The sequence below is a fragment of the Perognathus longimembris genome, chromosome 13, assembly GCF_023159225.1.
Source record: "Perognathus longimembris pacificus isolate PPM17 chromosome 13, ASM2315922v1, whole genome shotgun sequence".
Classification (NCBI taxonomy): Eukaryota; Metazoa; Chordata; class Mammalia; order Rodentia; family Heteromyidae; genus Perognathus; species Perognathus longimembris.
Window position 1 is genome coordinate 39,215,563 of NC_063173.1, and position 20,138 is coordinate 39,235,700.

General features: G+C 47.3%; 1 protein-coding gene across 4 annotated transcripts in view; it reads left to right on the forward strand.

The window, feature by feature from the left end:
• Positions 1 to 245: 245 nt before the first annotated feature.
• Positions 246 to 20,138, forward strand: part of Prr5l (proline rich 5 like) — a 72,046-nt gene continuing 52,153 nt past the window's right edge. Inside the window, exons 1-4 of one of the 4 annotated variants that reach the window (XM_048359943.1) lie at positions 246 to 286; positions 602 to 715; positions 16,902 to 17,190; positions 18,634 to 18,714. In XM_048359943.1, the coding sequence (XP_048215900.1) occupies positions 17,027 to 17,190; positions 18,634 to 18,714 (245 nt within the window). In that variant the 5' untranslated portion in view covers positions 246 to 286; positions 602 to 715; positions 16,902 to 17,026. Of the gene's footprint in view, positions 287 to 435; positions 716 to 1,741; positions 1,795 to 1,820; positions 2,375 to 16,901; positions 17,191 to 18,633; positions 18,715 to 20,138 lie in introns of those variants that run through there. The other 3 variants (XM_048359942.1, XM_048359945.1, XM_048359944.1) reach the window with 3 other exon arrangements.

Below are 20,138 nucleotides of genomic sequence, written 5' to 3' on the forward strand. Positions count from 1 at the left end.
TGGTGGGATGGCTCTGTGAACCTTTCCTTTAAAAACAACCACCACCACTCAACTCCTCCTTTAAAAGGTCCCCCAACCCAACTCTTGGCCTCTTGGCAGAATTTCCCATCGTGGGTACGGTGCGGTGGGAGGCCGATCTCGTCTAGGAGTGAGAGAAACACAGCGAGTGCTCCCGGGACCTGCGCCATCCTCCTCGGCTTTTAAGTCAAAGAGCTTGGATTTCCTGAAATCGTTGAACTGGCTGCACGCGATGCCTCCGCGCCCTCTCGCCTTCTCCCCTAGAAGGGTGAGATTAGCTGGAGGGGAGGAGCAGTGGGATGCGGAGGGGTGGGGTGGGGGTCGGGGCAGACTAAAGCGATGCGTACAAGACAGGAACAGTGGGGAGGGGAAGGAGGGGGAGGAGGAAGAGGAGGAGGCGGAGGCGGAGGCGGCCGTAAACTGAGAGAAGAGAAAAACGTGTCACAAGCCCGACTCTGGGAGCTCGGCGCGGGACTGCCGGGGCGCAACCCAGGCTGGACGCCTGGGTGGAGGGCAGACCTGAAAAGGGACCCGGAGAGGGAGAGCGGGGAAAGCAAACCATCCAGGTCGCATTTCTCTGCAGTGAGAAAACTTTCCTTCGGAACACCAGGAACTTTCCTGAGCGCGCAAATCTGAGACCCAGGGGAGCGGCGGGTGCGGCCGGGCTCCGGTGACTCATGCTCGGGACCCCAAAGGGGTGAGTTGGGGAAGTCCTGGGAGGGGCCGTAGATCCAGCCACCGCCCAGGATCGAGGAGGAATTTCCCAGGCACAATCTGGCGGGACTCCGGGTGCAGAGAGCCGCCGGGCGAGGGAACCCTACATGCCTCAGGATCCTCTTCCCCATCAGATTCTGCAGGCGCGTTTAGATACACGACCCTCAACTTGTGGGCGAGGAAGGGAGCAGGGCACATTCAGTGCCAGCGTTTGGGGATGTGTGTGTGAGTGAGATTTGGGGTTTACTGCCAATGGTGGGACCCACCCCCACTGGCCAGAGGATCAAAGAAGAAAGTTTGCCGGTCTGATTGTCTCATTCTCTCTCTCGGCCTCAGGGGGCAAATCTGTAGGGCTGCCCTTGCATCGGCGGGCACTCGGAGTCCCAATTTGCAGTCTTTCTCCCCCTCCGTCTCGCTCCCCTCCCCACTGTTTTGTTTTTTCCCCTAGAGGAGGCGTAGGAGAGGAGGGCGGGGAACACTTGGTCCGGTGAGCGCCTCTGGACGCCTGCAGTTTTTGCAGATCGGTGGGCCTGGGAGTAGCTCGGCCGGAGCCCTGGCCTTGGAGGGCGGCGGGAAGGCCTGGGACAGCCCGCTTGCAGCTCGCAGCTGCGGCTCGGTGTCGCCTTTCCGCTTCATCTTTCGCGCGCGCCCAGCCTTTGGCCGGGGCTTTCCCTTGCGCGCCTATTGGGCGCGCACTTCCTGCTTCGGGGCGCAGGGGGCGCTCTGGAGCTCGGGTCCCGTGGCCTATAACTCCCCCCCGCCCCCCCCCCCCCCCGGCCTTCCCGCCCGGTACTTTCCCAACTTTCCGGCCCAGTTTTCCTAGGGAGTGGAGTGCAGTCACATCATTCTGTGTGCTTGCTCCGGGGTGCCTCCTTGATTGCCAGTAGTAATCACACACACACACACACACACACACACACACACACACACACACACACACACACACACACACACACACACACACACACACACACACCCTTCTCATTCCCTTGCCCGAGATCACGTGCTTTCCCCTCCCCACCCGTGGCCGGAGCCCATGTTTTGTTTGTCAGCAGTAAGGCGGTGAGTATTTATAGCCCCCCACTGCAATCCTGTGGTGTGTAAGGTTTCAATTACAGAACGGCGCCGCGCCGCACAAGATGTAAGCTTGGTTCACGCGGGCCGGGGCTCAGACTGCTCCGGGGGAACCCCTTGGCAAAAGCTTTGGACCTGCAGTAGCCTCGCCCATCCCTCCCGAGGTTGGATTCTGACCTATTGCCAAAGCAGTACGTGCGTATTCAAATACATATTCATAAGCAAGCCTGGGATGGCCAGAGTCCCAGCTGCTTCCTCCCCAGCAACCCCTTCAGTGAACCTCAGGACCTTCCCTTTTGACCTCTATTTGGGGATCCGGAGATCCTGACCACCAAGAAAGGTTTGCAGTCGTGACATTTTATTGCCCTACACACTGCAAAACGCCACAGTGCTGAGCTCTAGTTAATCGCTCTGAATGTGGAAGGCGTCAATACCGAGCACAAGAAGCAAGTAGCTTTGGAGGGAAAATGGAGCTTGCAGAAACGAAGCCACATTTTGAGTTTATCTCTGATGAAGTTCCCCGTTCAACTGCAGCGAGGATGTGGGTCCACGGCGTGGAACTTGGCAGGTCAGCCCCTCTGCTTGCAGCCGGAACTTTGGACTCCACTGAGGGGGCATGGTGAACAGTGGGCTCTGCAGATAGGGATGCAGCCTTTGGTTTCCCATCCCCAGCCATTGTTATTTTAACGTTTTATTAATGCTGGTACCATTAATCTGCAAAGGAAGCAAGGCAGTAAGTAGCTAGTTAGACTAACTCTAACCTTAGTCTAACCAATTTCTCAAGAATGGGATCTCGTTTCTTTCAGGAGCAGAGGACCATGGGTGTGTATATTCATTTCAATGAATGTGATTTCAATAATGGTGTTTGAACATTGCAAAAATGTTCCTCATATAAGAAAAGCAAACATCTGCACTCCTTGGCTTTTCTTATATAAGATGTTACATTTTATCTTACATAAGATGTTAAACTTTGAACTAAGCTTGATGGGCACTAAAAGCAGTGGTGTAGGTGCTCCCTTCTACCACACAGTGAGGCCTTGAGAATGTAAGCAGTCTGTCTAAGACCACATAGTGGATCTCAGAGTGGATGTCAAATGTAACTCAGGCTTATGGGCTAAGATGTCTTCCCCATCCATTCCCCAGTTGTTAGAGGGATCTTCCCTACATTGGTGGTTTAATTGGCACCAAGTGGCACAAGTTTTGAGAAAGCCCCTATCCTGCTTCTGAGAGAATTGTTACAGAGAAGCTATCTGAACATTTCATGGTGGTAGTCCTGGCTGAAAGGTCAAATCTTCTGTTTGCCTGACTTAATGTATTTTCAACATTTAAGCCATTTCTCTGTAGAAGAGTAAACTCAGAAGGGACTTTGCAACTTCATCTTTCTTTCAGATTCCTCTGTGCTACTGAGCCATGGCTGTGTGTGTGTGTGTGTGTGTGTGTGTGTGTGTGTGTGTCTATTTCCCTGTGAGTGAAACTTTTGCCCTGTTCTTGTACCAAGTGAAGTAGGCAGAAATCTTTCTGGAATTGTGGCCTTTTTTTTTTCCCCTTCCTCCTTCCTCTTTTCTTTTTTTCTTAATAGAACTAGACCAATACAGAAATGATGTGGGAATCCCTCTGAAAGGGTCTTTGAGAATCTATTATTAGAGAGTTATTGCCTATCTGTACACAGAATGCAAATACTTGTTATAGGCAACACATTGTTCATTTTTGTTTGTTTGTTTGTTTGCCAGTCCTGGGGCTTGAACGCAGGGCCTGAGCCATGTCCCTGGCTTCCTTTTGCTCAAGGAGCCACAACACCACTTCTGACCTTTTCTGTTTATGTGGTGTTGAGGAATTGAACCCAGGGCTTCATGCATGCTAGGCAAGCACTCTACCACTAAGCCACATTCCCAGCCCCAGAACATTGTTAACAAGTTCAGTGTGAATCAGTATCTCAGTTATAGAAATTTGGAGGCAAATTATTTTGCAGATTTTATTCTTGTTGCTCAGGATATGCAGTTTGAAATTTGAGGACACAGAGAGTGGTGCCCTGAAAAGCAGACTGTTGCCTTTCATAAGGGAAGCCACATTAGAGCAAGAAAGGGGCTGGAGGGGTGGACCGCATGGCAGTGACACGGGCATCAGAGACCAATCTGAGTTAATTCACATTTTCAGCAGTATCCAGGGATGAGAGTTAAAATAAATAAATCAATGAATGTTTGGGCAATTACAGTTATGGTCATGGTATTTGAGTCTCCCAACAATCTGGGCAAGGAGATACTATTTTCTCTGTTTTAAGGTAAGAAATGAGGCCCAGTGAGATTTGTTGTCTTCCCATTGCCATGCAGCTATTAACTTGTCTCTTCTCCTTTCCAGTAATTAAAAAAATGATTTATTTAGGCCAGTAGTGGGGCTTGAGCTTAGGGCCTCACGCTCTCCCTTGGCTCTTTTCACTCAAGGCTGGTGGTCTGCCACTTGAGCCACAGCTCTACTTCTGGCTTTTTAATGTTTAACTGGTAGATTTTTCTACCTGGGCTGACTTTGAACTGTGATCCTCAGATCTCAGCCATGTGAATTGCTAGGGGTGAGCCACTGGCTCCTGGCTTCAGTACTGTTTTTTGTTTTTGTTTTTTGAGATAAGGTTTTCATACACACTCTAGGCTGGCTATACTCTGCTACAGTACATTTTGATAACTCCCCTTGAAGGTCTTTCACGAAAAACCCAAAGCTCCTGAGCTGGGAATGTGGCTTAGTGGTAGACTGCTTGTCTAGCATGCATGAAGCACTGGATTTGATTCCTCAGCACCACATAAACAGAAAAGGCCTGAAGTGGCACTGTGGCTCAAGTGGTAGAGTGCTAGCCTTGAGCAAAAGGAAGCCAGGGACAGTGCTCAGGTCCTGAGTTCAAGCCCCGGGACTGGCAAAAAAAAAAAAGACAGACAAACCCACGCTCCGAGTTCTTAAGAATGTTCTGGAAATGTGTGGGAAGTCTGTAATGAGGGATACAAGATGATGGAAATGATATTCTGAAGGAACCAGCTGGATCAGCAGTGATAACCTCTAAGACAAGGGGAAGTCTAGCCCTGTGGGTCTTGCTAAGGGTGGAGAATGACCAGGGTTTGGCTGGGAAAGGGGGAGCCAACACATGGACAGAGCAAGACACAAGACCTGGTGACTGATTTACTAGACAGGGTTCCCAGAGCTAGAAGTGGGGAAGTAAGTCCCCCACCGCCTTCAGAATGGGTCCACATAAATTAAAGAGCCTGTGAGACCTGTTTCCATTTTAATTATACTTTGCCCTTTGTGGTAACTATCCACCAAATCTTTCTCTTTAAATATGCTTTTCTTATGCTTTGCTAGTTTATGGCCTTGGATTTCATGTAGGAGAAAGAGAGGGAAAAAGCAAAGGTTAGTGATTACCTAAATTGGATTAAGTTCTGTCTAGCAGCATATAAAGAAATACTGCTTGCTCTCTAATTACCATTCACTAAGCACTTAAATGGTCTATTAAATTTAAGCTGACTTTTTTTTTTAACTGCAGTATTTCCAGCTCCAACTTATTCTGGAATTCTAGAGGGTTTTACGTATTATTTTCAAATGTGTAGAAGACATTCTCTGCCACACCCTTAAAGTATTATGTCTTTATTGCAGATAATATATATCATTATATACAGATTTCATTAAGAAGCAGGAACTCATGGCCAAGTTCAGCCAGCCTTAGGGAGCTGAATTAACTGAGAGTGATGGAACTTAATAAAATCAGTGATAGAACACACTGAATCTTTCTCCATCGTGTGTGTGTGTGTGTGTGTGTGTGTGTGTGTGCTGATAATAGAACTTGAACTCAGAGCCTGGGTACTGCCTTTTAGCTTTTTTGCTCAAGAGCTTTACACTTGAGCCACAGCTCCACTTCTGGCTTTTCAGTGGCTCACAGACTTTCTTATCTAGGCTGGCTTTGAACGATGATCCTCAGATCTCAGCCTTCTGAGTAGCTAGGATTACAGGTGTGAGCCGCCTTCTCCTTTGACTGTAGCCTATGGGAAGACTTAGCAGAGATTTATTCCTGCTTCTGACTCACCTATCCTAATTATTTGTGCCATTTACTAGATTGTGTATCTATCTACTCTTGTATCTCTTGGCTTTCATTCATTTTGATCTCAAGTTTGAGGTATTAATCGAAGACCCTCACATAGCAATATTGAGGCTCACTCTAGCTACATGCCAAACATCAACACATCCAGCTTCTCCATTCTCCCCTCCCTTTACTTGTTACAGAATTTTCTCCAGCATTGATGCTTTCTTTTTGTGTGTGTATGTGCCAGTACTGGAGTTTGAACTCTGGGCCTGGATGCTGTCCCTGAGCTTTACTGCTCATGGCCAGCACTCTACCTCTTGAGCTATAGCTCTGCTTCTGGCTTTTCAGTGGTTAGTTGGAGATGGGAGTCTCATGGATTTCCTGCCCTGCTTGGCTTTGAACCATGATCCTCAGATCTCAGCCTCTTGAGTAGCTAGAATTAGAAGGATGTGCCACTAGTGCTCAACGAGCTCTCTGGTTCCTCCCTCCCCCCTCCCCTGGTTTCTTTTGACACCCGTGGATTTTTTTTCCATATTTTGATGACGTTACTGCTGACAGCATTCGGGGTTTCTTGCAAATCCAAGGATTAAGGAAGGGAGTGTACTGGTTTCCTCTGACCATGTAAGAAACTGTTCTCTATGTCAGCTGCAAGGTTGTTTCCATCCCCCTGGCTCAGCTGTGTGTCTGTATTCCCCAGCACTAAGTGGCCTCATGCTCTGCCACAACCTGCTAGCCACCTCAGCTGCGTATATCCTCAGGACTAAGCCCCTTTCACACTCACTTCGTGTTTAATTCTAAATACTCCTTTGGAATGGGTTCAGCATCCCTCCCCACATGTCTGGGGTGGGGGGAGATTGGGGGAGACCACATGGATTGTGGCTGCCATTTGAAGAACTCAGCAGCTGCATCAGGCTGTGGCTAGCCTCCCCTATCCTGGGGGATGAGTGGCTGCTTTCCTTGTAAAGTATCTGCAGGCATAATTAGTGGGTAAACATCATAATCTTCTGTGGTGTTTGAGATAATGTTCCAAAAATCTTTCTGTAGGACAATCGATTCCTTTCAGGTCTCAGAAAAACCTTCGGTGACCTTCCTCCTCACTGCCCTTAACCTCCCAAAGGTTCCTGCTTTCCAGAGAGATAGGTTTGGTCCTAACTGGCACCTGTGACTCCAGTGGGGAATTGAGATCTGGAAATGGATGATCGGGAACAACTTCAGACACAAGCAAGCTCTGTGGCTGTGGGTGGGTTGCTCAGTTGCTCTGGGCCTCAGTTTTCCTGTCAACAAAATGAAACTTGCTAGGCACGAGCTTATAACCCCTAGCTATTCAGGAGGCTGACGTGTGAGGATCACGGTTTGAAGTCAGCAAGGGAAGACAAATCTTTAAGACCCTTATTTCCAATTAAACCATCAAAAAACCAGGAAATGGTGGCTCAAGTGTAGAGTGACAGCTTTGACCAAAAAATGCTAAGAGTGTTAGGTCCTAAGTTCAAGCTCTAGTACCAGTATGAGGGGGACAGGAAGGGAGGGAAGGAGTAGAGAGGGGAGAAAAGGGGAGGGGTTTATGGTAGGGGCCCAATGATGAAGGTCAAGGACTGTGGTCCAAGAGCCATGATTCTTTTTTTTTTTTTTTTGGCCAGTCCTGGGGCTTGGACTCAGGGCCTGAGCACTGTCCCTGGCTTCCTTTTTGCTCAAGGCCAGCACTCTGCCACTTGAGCCACAGCGCTACTTCTGGCCATTTTCTGTATATGTGGTGCTGGGGAATCGAACCCAGGGCCTCATGTATATGAGGCAGGCACTCTTGCCACTAGGCCATATCCCCAGCCCAAGAGCCCTGATTCTTAAAAGTACATGTGTGGGGAAGTGACACTGTGGTCAAGCGGTAGAACATTAGCCTTGAGCTGAAGAGCTCAGTGACAGCACCCAGGCCCAGAGTTCAAGCCCCATGACCACCAACAACAAAAAGTACATGTGTGAGTATGTTAAACCACATCCTCTACATTTGTGATGTGTGGGGCCTGGATTTCTAGGTTTGGATTTGAGCTTCTTGACATTGGTCTTCCTGACATTTTAGGCTGGAGAAATCCTTGTTGTGGGTCTGTCCTTTGCGTTGTATGCCTCTACTCACTGGATACTCACAGCCACAGTCATCACTAACCTTTACAGTGATGACAACCAGAACCATCCCCATATACGTCTCCTGGGGCCCAGAGGACAGTCACCCTGCACTGGAAACCTTGATCCAGATCACTGTTATCCACCCATTGTGCTGGTACATCCAAATCATCGGGAAGAATGTTTGGTACAAATTTCAGCACCAAACCTCAGGCCTAATAGTGCCAAAATCACCAAGGGAGGTCCTCTCAATAGCTCCCGGTCCCTAGCCTGATTGTGATCTTTTACTCGGCTTCATTTCAGTAAACCCCATTCCACCCCAGTTCAAATTAAAAAAAAAAAAATGACGTGGGAAACTCCAGAAATAAATCACCGTTGCTGTGTTTTAAATTGTACGCCCTGCTGAGCAATGTAATAAAGTCTCATGCTGTTATACTGCATCCTGCCCGGGTGACATCCTGGGTGGCATATATCTATGTGGCATACACTACCTTCTGGCAGAGCTAGAGTCAGATCGCTCTCTTACCCATGGCATAATGGGAGACTCAGCTGCCCTAACTTGTGTATAGACTTTGTGGCTTATCACTCTGGATGGTGTTTATGGGCCACACCTAAATTGTACGCACTCCTGGGAACTTGATCCTTAAACTGGGGCTTCTAGACGAGTAACTAAGATATGATGTGTGGTGTTTCCCACCATCTTGCTTCACTGGTACCAAACAAGAGGTTTCTTTCCCCAGATAATTACACAGTGGTTTTTGAGTCAAAGTGATGATGGGATGGTAGCATGACTTCTAGGTGGAGCTAAATTGCTATGTCCTGCATCCTGCAGATGGCTAGTGACCTCTTGAGTTTGCATCCAGCCTGCTCCAGTAGTTACTGATGCCCAAATTTGGACTCCTTAGTCTTCAGAATGCTCTGGGTTTCCAGGCGAGCGCTGAGACAGTTGTCCCAAGCTTCCTGCTCCATCTTTTCTGTGGTCTCGACTTGACCATCAGCATTTTCTTGTTTGTAGGAGTTAGTGTCTGTCTCTCAGGGGTTTTTAGGGGCGTTGGCTCCTAAGAAGGTTGATCCTTAACAGAGATTAATGTACTATACACTACAGCCTGCATCTTTACAGTACATGGTGCTATGTCTGCTGGTGCTTGTGTTTTCTGGTCAGCTACTTATTCTCCTGGCCCAGATCCTCAATCCTGTGGGCAGTAATGTTTAGGTGGAATTATGGTTAGTCAAGATGTAAAGAGATCTCTCTTTTCCTGTTTCCTGAGGGTTTGGAAAACCACTTTTTATCCTATCATTTAAAAAATATTTATTAGCCAGACGCGGATGGTTCATGCCTGTAATCCTAGTTGCTTAGGAGGCTGAGATCTGAGGATTGCTGTTCAAAGCCAGGCAGTTGAGTCTGTGAGACTCCTATCTCCAATTAACCACTAGAAAACTCGAAGTGGTGCTGTAGCTCAACATGGTAGAGTGCTAGCCTGGAGTGAAAGAGCTCAGGGATAGTGGCTAGGCCTTGAGTTCAAGCCCCACTACCACCCTCCGTCCCCTACCCTTCCCCCCCCAAAAAAATAAAGGAAAGAAATTAGTTCATTTTTCACCTTCTCTTCCACCAGAGTTTATTTCTTGGCTGTGTGTTCCACCATAAGACATCACTGCTGTGCAATAAGTGCTGACAAATTTGTGTTAAATGAGGGAATGAACTGTAATTGTAGTCTTGACTTGGGACCAGTAGCCCAGTTCAACTGTGACCTCATCCTGAGCACTGAGCCACTAAGCATTTCACAAACTCTGATTTTTTGGAAGGAGAGGGGAGGTGCTTTCTTTCTTTATTTCAGTAAGTAATCCAGTCTCACATTTCAAGACTCAGAAGTGGCACAGAGGTGCTTGTGGAGAGAAAAGGTACCGTAACGCAGCTGTCTGCCCTGAAGTAGACCTGACTGCCTTCCATCTTCTGGCTCCATCCTTCAGAGATACATTACATGTGTGCAGTGAAATGTGTCCATTCTCTTTTCATCTGTTTCACCGACTTGCTTGTGTAATATACACATGGGGGCTGGGAATATGGCCTAGTGGTAAAGTACTTGCCTCGTATACATGAAGCCCTGGGCTCGATTCCTCAGCACCACATATATAGAAAAAGCCGGAAGTGGCGCTGTGGCGCAAGTGGTAGATTGCTAGCCTTGAGCAAAAAGAAGCCAGGGAGAAGCCAGAGACAGTGCTCAGGCCCTGAGTTCAAGCCTCAGGACTGGCAAAAAAACAAAACAAAAACAAAAAATATACACACGGTTCTGTGCTCTGCCCATTTTTTTTTTTTTCAGTTCAAGCCTCACTGCAATGCAACTGTTAGTACATGGCACTTTCTTCTTCTTTCAGAGCTGCATAGTGTTCTGTAGCAAGTGTTGCCATTTCTCTGTGGGGGAGCATTTAGTTACCTCCAGCCTGTTGCTTGCATAAGAGGATAGCCATGAATTCTAATTCCATAGCCCATGTAAACTTTTTAGAAGTAGAGTGACTGGTCAGGGGGGATATAGCCTTTGTCACTTGGGTAGCTCTTGTCAAATTTCCATCCATGGCAATTGCCAACTGCTCTCCCTCCAGCTATGTGGGTCCCCATACTCTGCCCATCTTTTGCAGGTCAGAGGAAATTGTAAAGAACATAGTTAATGAAAAACAATGTAACCCTGGGATTGAAGGCATTGCTCAGTTGGTAGAGTGCTAACCAATGAGCAAAAATGTCAGGTACTGAGTTTGAGTCCCAGTCTCAGAACAAAAAGAAAAAAAATAAAACAAGTTATAACTTTTTAAATCCCTCTATCATGCTAGCCTCTTAAGGATTTCATCTGTAATCTTAACCCAGCGATAAGGAATGCACTTATTTGATAGACAAAGTGAAATTCAGAGTATATGAGTAACTTACCCAGATTTGCCAGTAGTCAACTGGAGGAGCTTGCTTTGAACAGGAATTTGGTTAGATTTCAGTATCATCATGTCTGCATGTGGCAAAACCCTCTGTGACTTCAGGTATTGACATTCTGAGCTGACACTTGCTGTAGATCAGGAGTTGCCTAGACACAGTCCTCACATGTAACTGCCTGGTTCTCTCATCCAGTGAACATCTATGGAACACCTTGATGTTGCAGTAAGTCCTGGAGACTTACCTGAGAACAGGCAGACTTAGTGCCTCCCATTATGGGCCTCAAGAATGCTGTAACAAACGACTCTGGAGTGGTGTAGACCTTGATAAGACTTCAAAGACTGTGGGGAGGAAGCAATTTGCTTCCCAAAGCAAATGAAGGGTGGATTATAGGAAATGTGGTGGTTGAGGTAGAGAGCTGGATGGGGAATGCATGCAGAGGGCACAGCCTGTGTAAAGGTCTTGGGGCAGGGAAGAGCACTGGGCTGGTGTGCAGAGGAGTGGGAGATTGGGGTGCGAGGATGGGGCTTGGGGGTTTATTATAAGAGTGGTGAGGAGCCTTTGAAGGCATTGAAGTGACAGAGTGTCATGTGTGTGTGGGTCCTGCAGCCTTGAGTTCCTGACTTAGTTCATTGATACTTGATACCTCCATATTCTTCTCTATGTAACAATCAGTAGCAGCCCCTGGAACTGGTGGTTATGAGGGTCCAACACTGTGCTTTTGTGCAGTTTTGATTGCTACATGTAATCCAATATACTTTAACTCTGCGAATGAGTACATGTGAGTCCCTGTGTTTGTGTGTGTGTATATGTGTGCCAGTCCTGGGGCTTGAACTCAGGGCTTTGGCACTGTCCCTGATCTTTTTTGCCCAAGGCTAGTGCTCTACCACTTGAGTCACAGCTCTATTCTAGCCTTTTGGTGGTTAATTGGAGATAAGAGTCTCATGGATTTTCCTGCCCTGGCTGGCTTTGAACTGTGATCCTCATCCTCAGATCTCAGCCTTTGGAGTGGCTAGGATTATAGGTGTGAGCCACTGATACTTGCCCTCAGTCAGGTAAGCATGCCAAGTGCCTGCTGAGCAGATGGCTCCCTATGAGGTGCTGTCATTAGAGGATCAGTGTCTGGTGACCTGGAAGGGGCCTTGGTGTTGGTTCAGAGAGTTTGTTTCTGGGCTCTGGCCACTGAGCTCCAAGGAAATCTATGAAATGATCATTTCTCAGAAAACTGGCTTCTCCCTAGCTTCTGGAAAGTCCTATCAGAGCATAGGGCTCATTTGTTTTTGACATTGTCATGTACCTTCAGAAAGACTTTTTCTTGGAAGCCCTAATAGTCATTATAAGACACTTACTTCTTGATTTTAAGTTTTGTGCTGTGATTCTACTTTTTTTTTTTTTTGAAATGAGAGGTTGAAGCCTTGCTGGAGCTTATTTGCATTTTCCATGTAGCTCAGTGTCTTCCACCAGGGTCCCTGGAGCAGGCCCTGCCTGGTCACTGAAAGGAGACAGTGAAACCATACAGTCTTTTCCTCCAAGAAATACATACTGGCTCCTAGGTGCAGAGCTTTTCCAGAACATTGTGTGAGGTACATCTTGAGACCAGGCCAGTCAGCTTCCTCAGTGACCCGTAACCATCTCTGCATCTGCACTTCATGGATCTTGGGCCTCAGCTATCTACCTCCTGGAAGCAAACCCTTCTACACCCAAAACCTCCTCATTCAAACCATCCCTGGGGGACAACGTAAGCATCATTGCCCTTCAGGGGAGAATTCAGACTCTAGTTTCTCCCTTCCCTTCTTTTCCTTTTCCTTTCTTTCTTTCTTTCTTTTTTTTTTTTTTTTTTTTTTTGCCAGTCCTGGGGCTTGGACTCAGGGCCTGAGCACTGTCCCTGGCTTCTTCTTGCTCAAGGCTAGCACTCTGCCACTTGAGCCACAGCGCCACTTCTGGCCATTTTCTGTATATGTGGTGCTGGGGAATCGAACCCAGGGCCTCATGTATACAAGGCAAGCACTCTTGCCACTAGGCCATATCCCCAGCCCCCTTCTTTTCCTTTCTTCTTGCTTTCTTTTCTTTTCTTTTTTTTTTCTGGACCTGGGGCTTGAGCTCAGGGCCTGGGCACTGTCCCTGAGCCTCTTTGTGCTCAAGGCTAGTGCTCTACCACCTGAGCCACAGCACCACTTCTATTCTTTTCTGAGTACTCTATTGGAGATAAGAGACGGATTTTTCTGCCCAGCCTGGCTTCAGACAGTGATCCTCCGATCTCAGCCTCTGGAATAGCTAGGGTTTATAGGCATGAACCACTGGCACTCTAGTAGCTCTAGACTCTAGTTTCTTTAAAAACTAGACTAGTTTATTTTTTTTAACTCGAGACATAATTAGCCTTAGAATTTGTGATGGTGATGGTGATGGTGATGATGATAATGATGATGATGATGATGGAGGTGGTGGCAGTGCTGACAACTATGGGCTGGATTGTGTCTCCTCCCAAATCCATATGTTAAAACCTTAACCCCAGAATGATTTTCTGACTTGTAGTATTTAGGTCAGGACAAGCCTGGGCCACTGGGGCCAGCACTGTAGCAGGTGACAGCTGGCTGGGCCAGCAGTTCCCCCAAGGCCACTTTCACCAGAGCACCCAGTGGCCTTCTCTGTGGTCCTGGGGGAAATCTCTTTGCTTTCTCCCGAAGTGGAAGCAGAGGAGGACCTGTGCTCTCCACAGCCTTTGTGCTGGGCCATACCCATCTGGCTTGGAGCTGGAGGGCTGGGGGAGCCCTAGCTGAGAAGGAGAGGCGCAGGAGTCCCTAGCCTGCTGGAGAAGGCAGAAGGTCAATGCCTGGGATGAAGTCCTTTGCTTCCCTGGGCCAGCACCACAGAGTTGCTCATCAGTTTACGATCCTTGTAAAGGGAGTTAATATCCTGTAATTACATGGACTTCACAGGGCCTTTTAAGGAAGGGTGGTGAAATGCATCCTGTTTTAACAGGGACCTTTCCTGGCAAGGAAGTCCCTCTGCCCAGACAATGATAGCATTCTAGCATTCTGAGAGGACCCATGGCTGTATTTTATCTCTGCTTCAGTCTCTGGTGCCTAGATCTTCCTGAATTTGATGGCACTTGGGAACTTATTGCAACCTCTCTGAAGCTTAACAGACCTATTTACAACTTTCTTAGCATTTGCTGAGAATATTTGGGAACCATTCTCTCATTCTGAGCATGGGATGGCGGGTCAGAAGATGTATAAAGAAATGGTAGATCAACACACTTTCATTAAAGAAATAATTTGGACTAGGAGTGGTGGCACATACCTATACTTCTAGTTACTCCAGAAGGCAGAAATAGGAGGGTCTTGGTGTGAGGTCAGCCAGGGCAAAAGCATGAGACCCTATCTGAAAAACAAAACAAAAGCACAAGGACTGGGGTTGGATCAAGTGGTAGAGTATCTGCCTAGCACACATTAGGCTCTAATTTCAAACCCAAGTTCTGTTTAAAAAGCAAGTGCAGGGCTGGGGATATGGCCTAGTGGCAAGAGTGCTTGCCTCCTGAGATACATAAGGCCCTGGGTTCAATTCCCCAACACCACATATACAGAAAATGGCCAGAAGTGGCACTGTGGCTCAAGTGGCAGAGTGCTAGCCTTGAGCAAAAAGAAGCCAGGGACAGTGCTCAGGCCCTGAGTCCAAGCCCCAGGACTGGCAAAAAAATAAATAAATAAAAATAAATAAATAAATAAAAAAGCAAGTGTAGAGTTGGGACAAACCATTTCTCTTTGGCCCTCAGTATTTCAAGTCTGTTGTCACTCTGCCCATTGATACAGACAGCCGCCAGCACCTCATCCCAGAGGAGAGAAAGAGATGGTTCTCAAGGGAACTAGCCAACCTTGGGGTCTGTCATTCTACTGGCATGTCCTCTGACCTCATTTTGTCACTCTGCAGTCCTGGGAAATTGGTACTGGCAATACTTGAGGACTTTAGACACACAACCAAAGCTGTGTGTCCAGAGGAATGGTCAAGTTAAGACAGGAACTCAGGTGCCCTCCAAAGCCACTGCCTTTAACCATGAAGTCACAAAATATCCTGTGAACTGCCAGAAGGAACTGTACTCTTGAGTCAATCCTGCTAGGATACTTGGATTTAGGTAAACTTAAGGGTCAAAGGAAGGGAAATCTGGGCTAGGGCTACACTAGATAGCATCTGACGCCTGGGGAAAGTGAATGAGCTGGATTGGAAGCAGCCTGGGGCAGAACCTTCAGACAGGCAGATGATCCCAAGGGCTCCATCACTTCCTGCCTGTGTCTCTTGCCTGGGGTGTGTAGTGCTCCAGCAAGAAGTTGGTATCTTTCCAGGGACTAGAGGATTTGTGGAGAGGTTAGGGCCTAGGCCTTAGAACCATTGGATATATTTTTCTATCTTATGACCTGTTAATTAATTGGAAGCACTCATTTATTCCCATAGGAGTGGATGAACTACTCCAAATGGAATGAACCAATGGGAGGAATGTGAGACTTGGTTAATCCCTGTAAGGGCAATATTGGGGGCGGGGGCAGTCCTTAAAGATGAGGCACTATTTAGTGTATATAGTACAAAATTAAGAAAAGTGAGGACGGGCTGGGGATATGGCCTAGTGGCAAGAGCGCTTGCCTCCTATACTTGAAACCCTGGGTTCAATTCCCCAGCACCACATATACAGAAAATGGCCAGAAGTGGTGCTGTGACTCAAGTGGCAGAGTGCTAGCCTTTAGCAAAAAGAAGCCAGGGACAGTGCTTAGGCCCTGAGTCCAAGGCCCAGGACTGGCAAAAAAAAAGAAAAAAAAAGAAAAGAAAGAAAAGAAAAGTGAGGACAAGGTTGGGAGGGGGATGAGAATGTTGAAAGGGATGACACTGGTGAAGATGCATTGTATGCATCAACTGCTTTGTTAAATGGCAACTCTGTACAACTACTTAAAGATAATACAAAAGAAAAAAAAGAAGAGTTGCAGATGCTTTGGGAAATATTGGCTAATACACATGTGTAGACCGGATGCACTGTGGAAAGTTTTTGGTATCTGGACTAGGACCTCCTGTGGTATCCCTGAGGCAGTTCTTAGAAAACTGTCTCTTAGGGGTCAGGAGGTAGCTCAGTAGTAGTGTTTTTGCCTACCATGCTTGAGGCCTTGGGTTTGAGTCTAAGTATTAACAAAGTGTGTGTGTGGTGGGGGCGGGGGCGTAGGGGGGAAGCCATCTCTTAAGTTATGACATAAGGACCCAAGGGTCTACAGAGATGGGTGTGGGGCTGGGAATATGGCCTAGTGGTAAAGTGTTCACCTCCTATACTTGAAGCTCTGGGTTCAATTCCTTAGCACCACATATATAGAAAAAGCCAGAAGTGGTGCTGTGGCTCAAGTGGTAGAGTGCTAACCTTGAGCAGAAAGAAGCCAGAGACAGTGCTCAGGCTCTGATTTCAAGCCCCAGGACTGGCAAAAAAAAAAAAAGATGGGTATGCATCAAATACAGTGTAAAGGTCAAAGTTTTTCTAAGACTGGCTTCTGTGTGGCCTGGTGGTCACTGGGATCCTCACTGTTAAAAAGAAGCCAGGATTCAGTGGCCTATGCCCGTAATCCTAGCTACTAAGGAGACTGAGATCTGAGAATAGTGGTTCAAAGCCAGCCCAGGCAGACAAATCCTTAAGACTCTTATTTCCACTTAACCAGCAAAAAGCTAGAAATCAAGGTGTGGCTCAAAAGTGCCAGCTTTGAGTGAAAAAGCTAAGGGACAGCTCCCAGGCCCTTAATTCAAGCCTTGGTATAAGCGTGCACACACACACACACACACACACACACACACAGAGACATTGGCCGGGGGTGGGGGTGGGGTGGGGGGGCGGGCAGGCTCATGAGAAGTTGCAAAAGGAAGCCCAGATGACAGAGCTCTTTTTGGGTCTTAGAGTTGTTTTTAGGAGAGCTTGGTTGGAGAGTTCCAGCATCTTTCTTTATCATGTGGTCTCTTTAGCCCAGTTCTCAGTAACAGCTTCCTTCTCTTTTTCAGGTGTTGGCTGAGCATGTGGTTTTAAGAAAGCCTCAGGGCCAGGAGAGGGACTTGGGAGGAGCTCTTTCCAGGAGCACCTGGAACCTTCTGGTCCTAGAAGTGAAACTAGACCATAACCTGGACTTATGACCCGTGGCCTGACTCCTACCCTGCCCATTGAATTCCGCAAGATGGGCTCCTTCCGTAGGCCCAGACCGAGATTCATGAGCTCCCCAGTGCTCAGCGACTTGCCCAGATTCCAGGCCACTCGACAGGCCCTGCAGTTGAGCTCCAACTCAACTTGGAATAGGTAAAGGAGTGGAGGGGGTGGGGCTGGAGGACTTAACAGCCATGCAGGGCCAAGGGACATTTGGGGACTGGCTGAGTGGCTGTACCTACAACTTCTTGGCTCTCTGCTCTGAAAGTTTGTGATGATGGGGGAAAATGAAGAAAGCAGTGTTCCCACCCCCTCCAACATCTGTGTGTCTATTCACTTTCTTATGTTAAGAGGTAGACTTTAACCCACTGAGAACACTGGCTTATCAGAGTCAGTGACCCAGCCTGGAATAGCTGGGTTGGAATGGACAGTTAGAGTTTTTGCCTTGTAGTCACTTTTCAGATGCTGAGCATCCAAGAGTGAGGTCATGTAAATGACCTCAGTCAACCTGCTTTCTCCCTGGGAAGACAGACATGGATCTGTGAAGAATTCAGTGAACAGTCTGAACCAAAGATGCTTGGTCCCTGAGAGCCACATGACCTTGCGAACTCTTGGGAGTATCTGATCTTGCACACCATACTCAGTGTAGACTGAACTGGCACTGTCTCACTGTAGTTTCAAATCTATGCACTTCCTTTTTGGATACGTTAAATGCATCATGCTTTTAAAGCTTTACCAAATTCTTCCTGTCCTCATGGAGTTTGTTGATAAACAAACACAAAGGGCCACTCTGCTGATGCGGATGGAGAGGGTACTCTGAGATGTTTTGATGTTAAGCAAGATCCTTGTTCTTTATAAAAAGAACACCATGGCTGGGCACTGTTGGCTCACTCCTATGTCCTCACTACTCAGGAGGCTGAGATCTGAGAATCCTGGTTCAAAGCCAGGATTCCTGCTCTGGCAGGAAAGTCTGAAATACTTTTATCTCCAATTAAAGACCAAAAAACAAAAATGGCACTGTGGCTTTAATGGGAAAGTACTAGCCTTGAGCAAAAGAGCTCAGGGCCTGAGTTCAAACCTCATGACTAACAACAACAACAATAGCAACAAAAAAGAAGACCCTGAACCAGCTCTATTGCTGACATTTAGGCCTGGAGTCCCCGAGAATGAGGAGTAAGGCCCTAACTGTGATCCCACCAAGGGATAGGAATGGATAGGATCCTCTCTATGGGACATCCTCTTAGCAAGGCAAGGATTTATTTTTTCCAGTACTGCAGGCCACAAGCAGCTCTGGGAAGATACACAGTGGCCTCCCAGATGAAAAACCCAGAAAGGGTTGCTTGCTGTGCACATCACCTTACCCTCTCAGGATAGTGGTGCTGGCCACAAAATTCCCTAAAAGCTGATCAGCTTTGGTCATGGCTGCCAGCTAGGCAAGGCCAGGTGAGGGCAGAAGTCCAGGTGGCTGGCAGGGGAGGTCTGTGTTTTGTTTATGCCATGACTTTTCTGGCCTTTCCACCCACCTTCACCCCAAGCTGTTTGTGGAATCAGCCTGGGGCAGGCCAATGATCTAGCCAGGTCTTGTTTCCTTTGCAGTGTCCAGACAGCCGTGATCAACGTTTTCAAAGGGGGCGGCTTGCAAAGCAATGAGCTGTACACGCTGAATGAAAACATCAGGTATGTGACCAGCCAGGCCAGCATGGGTCTCCTGTGGACCCCACCAGAAGCCTTTAGTTTTGGGGTTCTATTTTGTCTTCCTGCTTGTTTCTTCAGTTGGCCATTACATTGCTCTGATATCTGTTGAGATTTTTACTTGTTTCTTTGCTTTTTGTGCCCGTCCTAAGGATTAAACTCAGGACCTGAGCACTGTCCCTGAGTATTTTTTGCTCAAGGCTAGGCTAGTGCTCTACCACTTAAGCCATAGCTCCACTTCTGGCTTTTTGGTGGTTAATTAAAGATAAGAGTTTCACAGACTTTCCAGCCTGAGCTGGCTTTGAACCATGAACTTCAGATCTCATTCTCCTCCCTAGCTAGGATGACAGGCCTGAGTCACCAGCACCTGGTGCCTATTCCATTTTGAGACAGTTATCTAGATTTCTGGTTCAGAGTTAGTTCATCCATGTATTCATCTATGTGATATGTTTTGAGGGACATGGAGGGGTAGAGATTGCTTGATGATAGCTGTCATTTATTCTGCAAACATTTACTGTGCTCTGCTTAATGGCTAGACATCATATTAAGGAAATAGGGCTTAGTGATGGGAACCAGACTGTTTGGGATTTATTGCCAACAGATATTGCTCATCTTCCTGATGGCCAGACACTGGAGGGATGGGGAAAAAAGACAGAGGTGGACCCTAACTCTTCTGGAATTTATATTTGGTCAAAGAGATAATAATTAGTCAACTAATCACAAACATAAAATATGAAAGTACTGTGACACAGCCAATGTGATGGAAGTGTTTTAATGTGACTTAATCTTGTTCGGGAGGCTGGGGACAATAGAGGTGACATGTGTGCTATGATCTGAAGACCAATTGCAATATAGTACATAGGTAAAGAGGGCTCCAGATGGTAGAAACTAGGGGCAGAAGTCCCATGGTTGCGTGGACAAGGGACTGAAAAAAATTTGTGTGCACAAACACTGGAAGTTGAGTTGTTGGTTGGGTTTGTGCCTCAAAGAAATGAGAACAGGGGGCTGGGAATATGGCCTAGTGGCAAGAGAGCTTGCCTTGTATACAGGAAGCCCTGGGTTCGATTCCCCAGCACCACATATATAGAAAACGCCCAGAAGTGGTGCTGTGGCTCAAGTGGCAGAGTGCTAGCCTTGAGTAAAAAGAAGCCAGGGACAGTCCTCAGGCCCAGAGTTCAAGGCCCAGGACTGGCAAAAAAAAAAAGAAATGAGAACAGAAAGTCAAGCAGGACTCTGAGTGTCAGGGTCTGCTGGGAGTAGGTAATTGAACCAACAGGTTTGTAATGGCCCTGCATACATGTCCACTTTGGGTTTGCTAAGGAGAAAGAACTTCAAGACAGAAGACTTGGGTCTGGAGCTAGCAGAACAATAAACAATACCATTAAGGCCTGTGTTAAAGTTCATAGGAT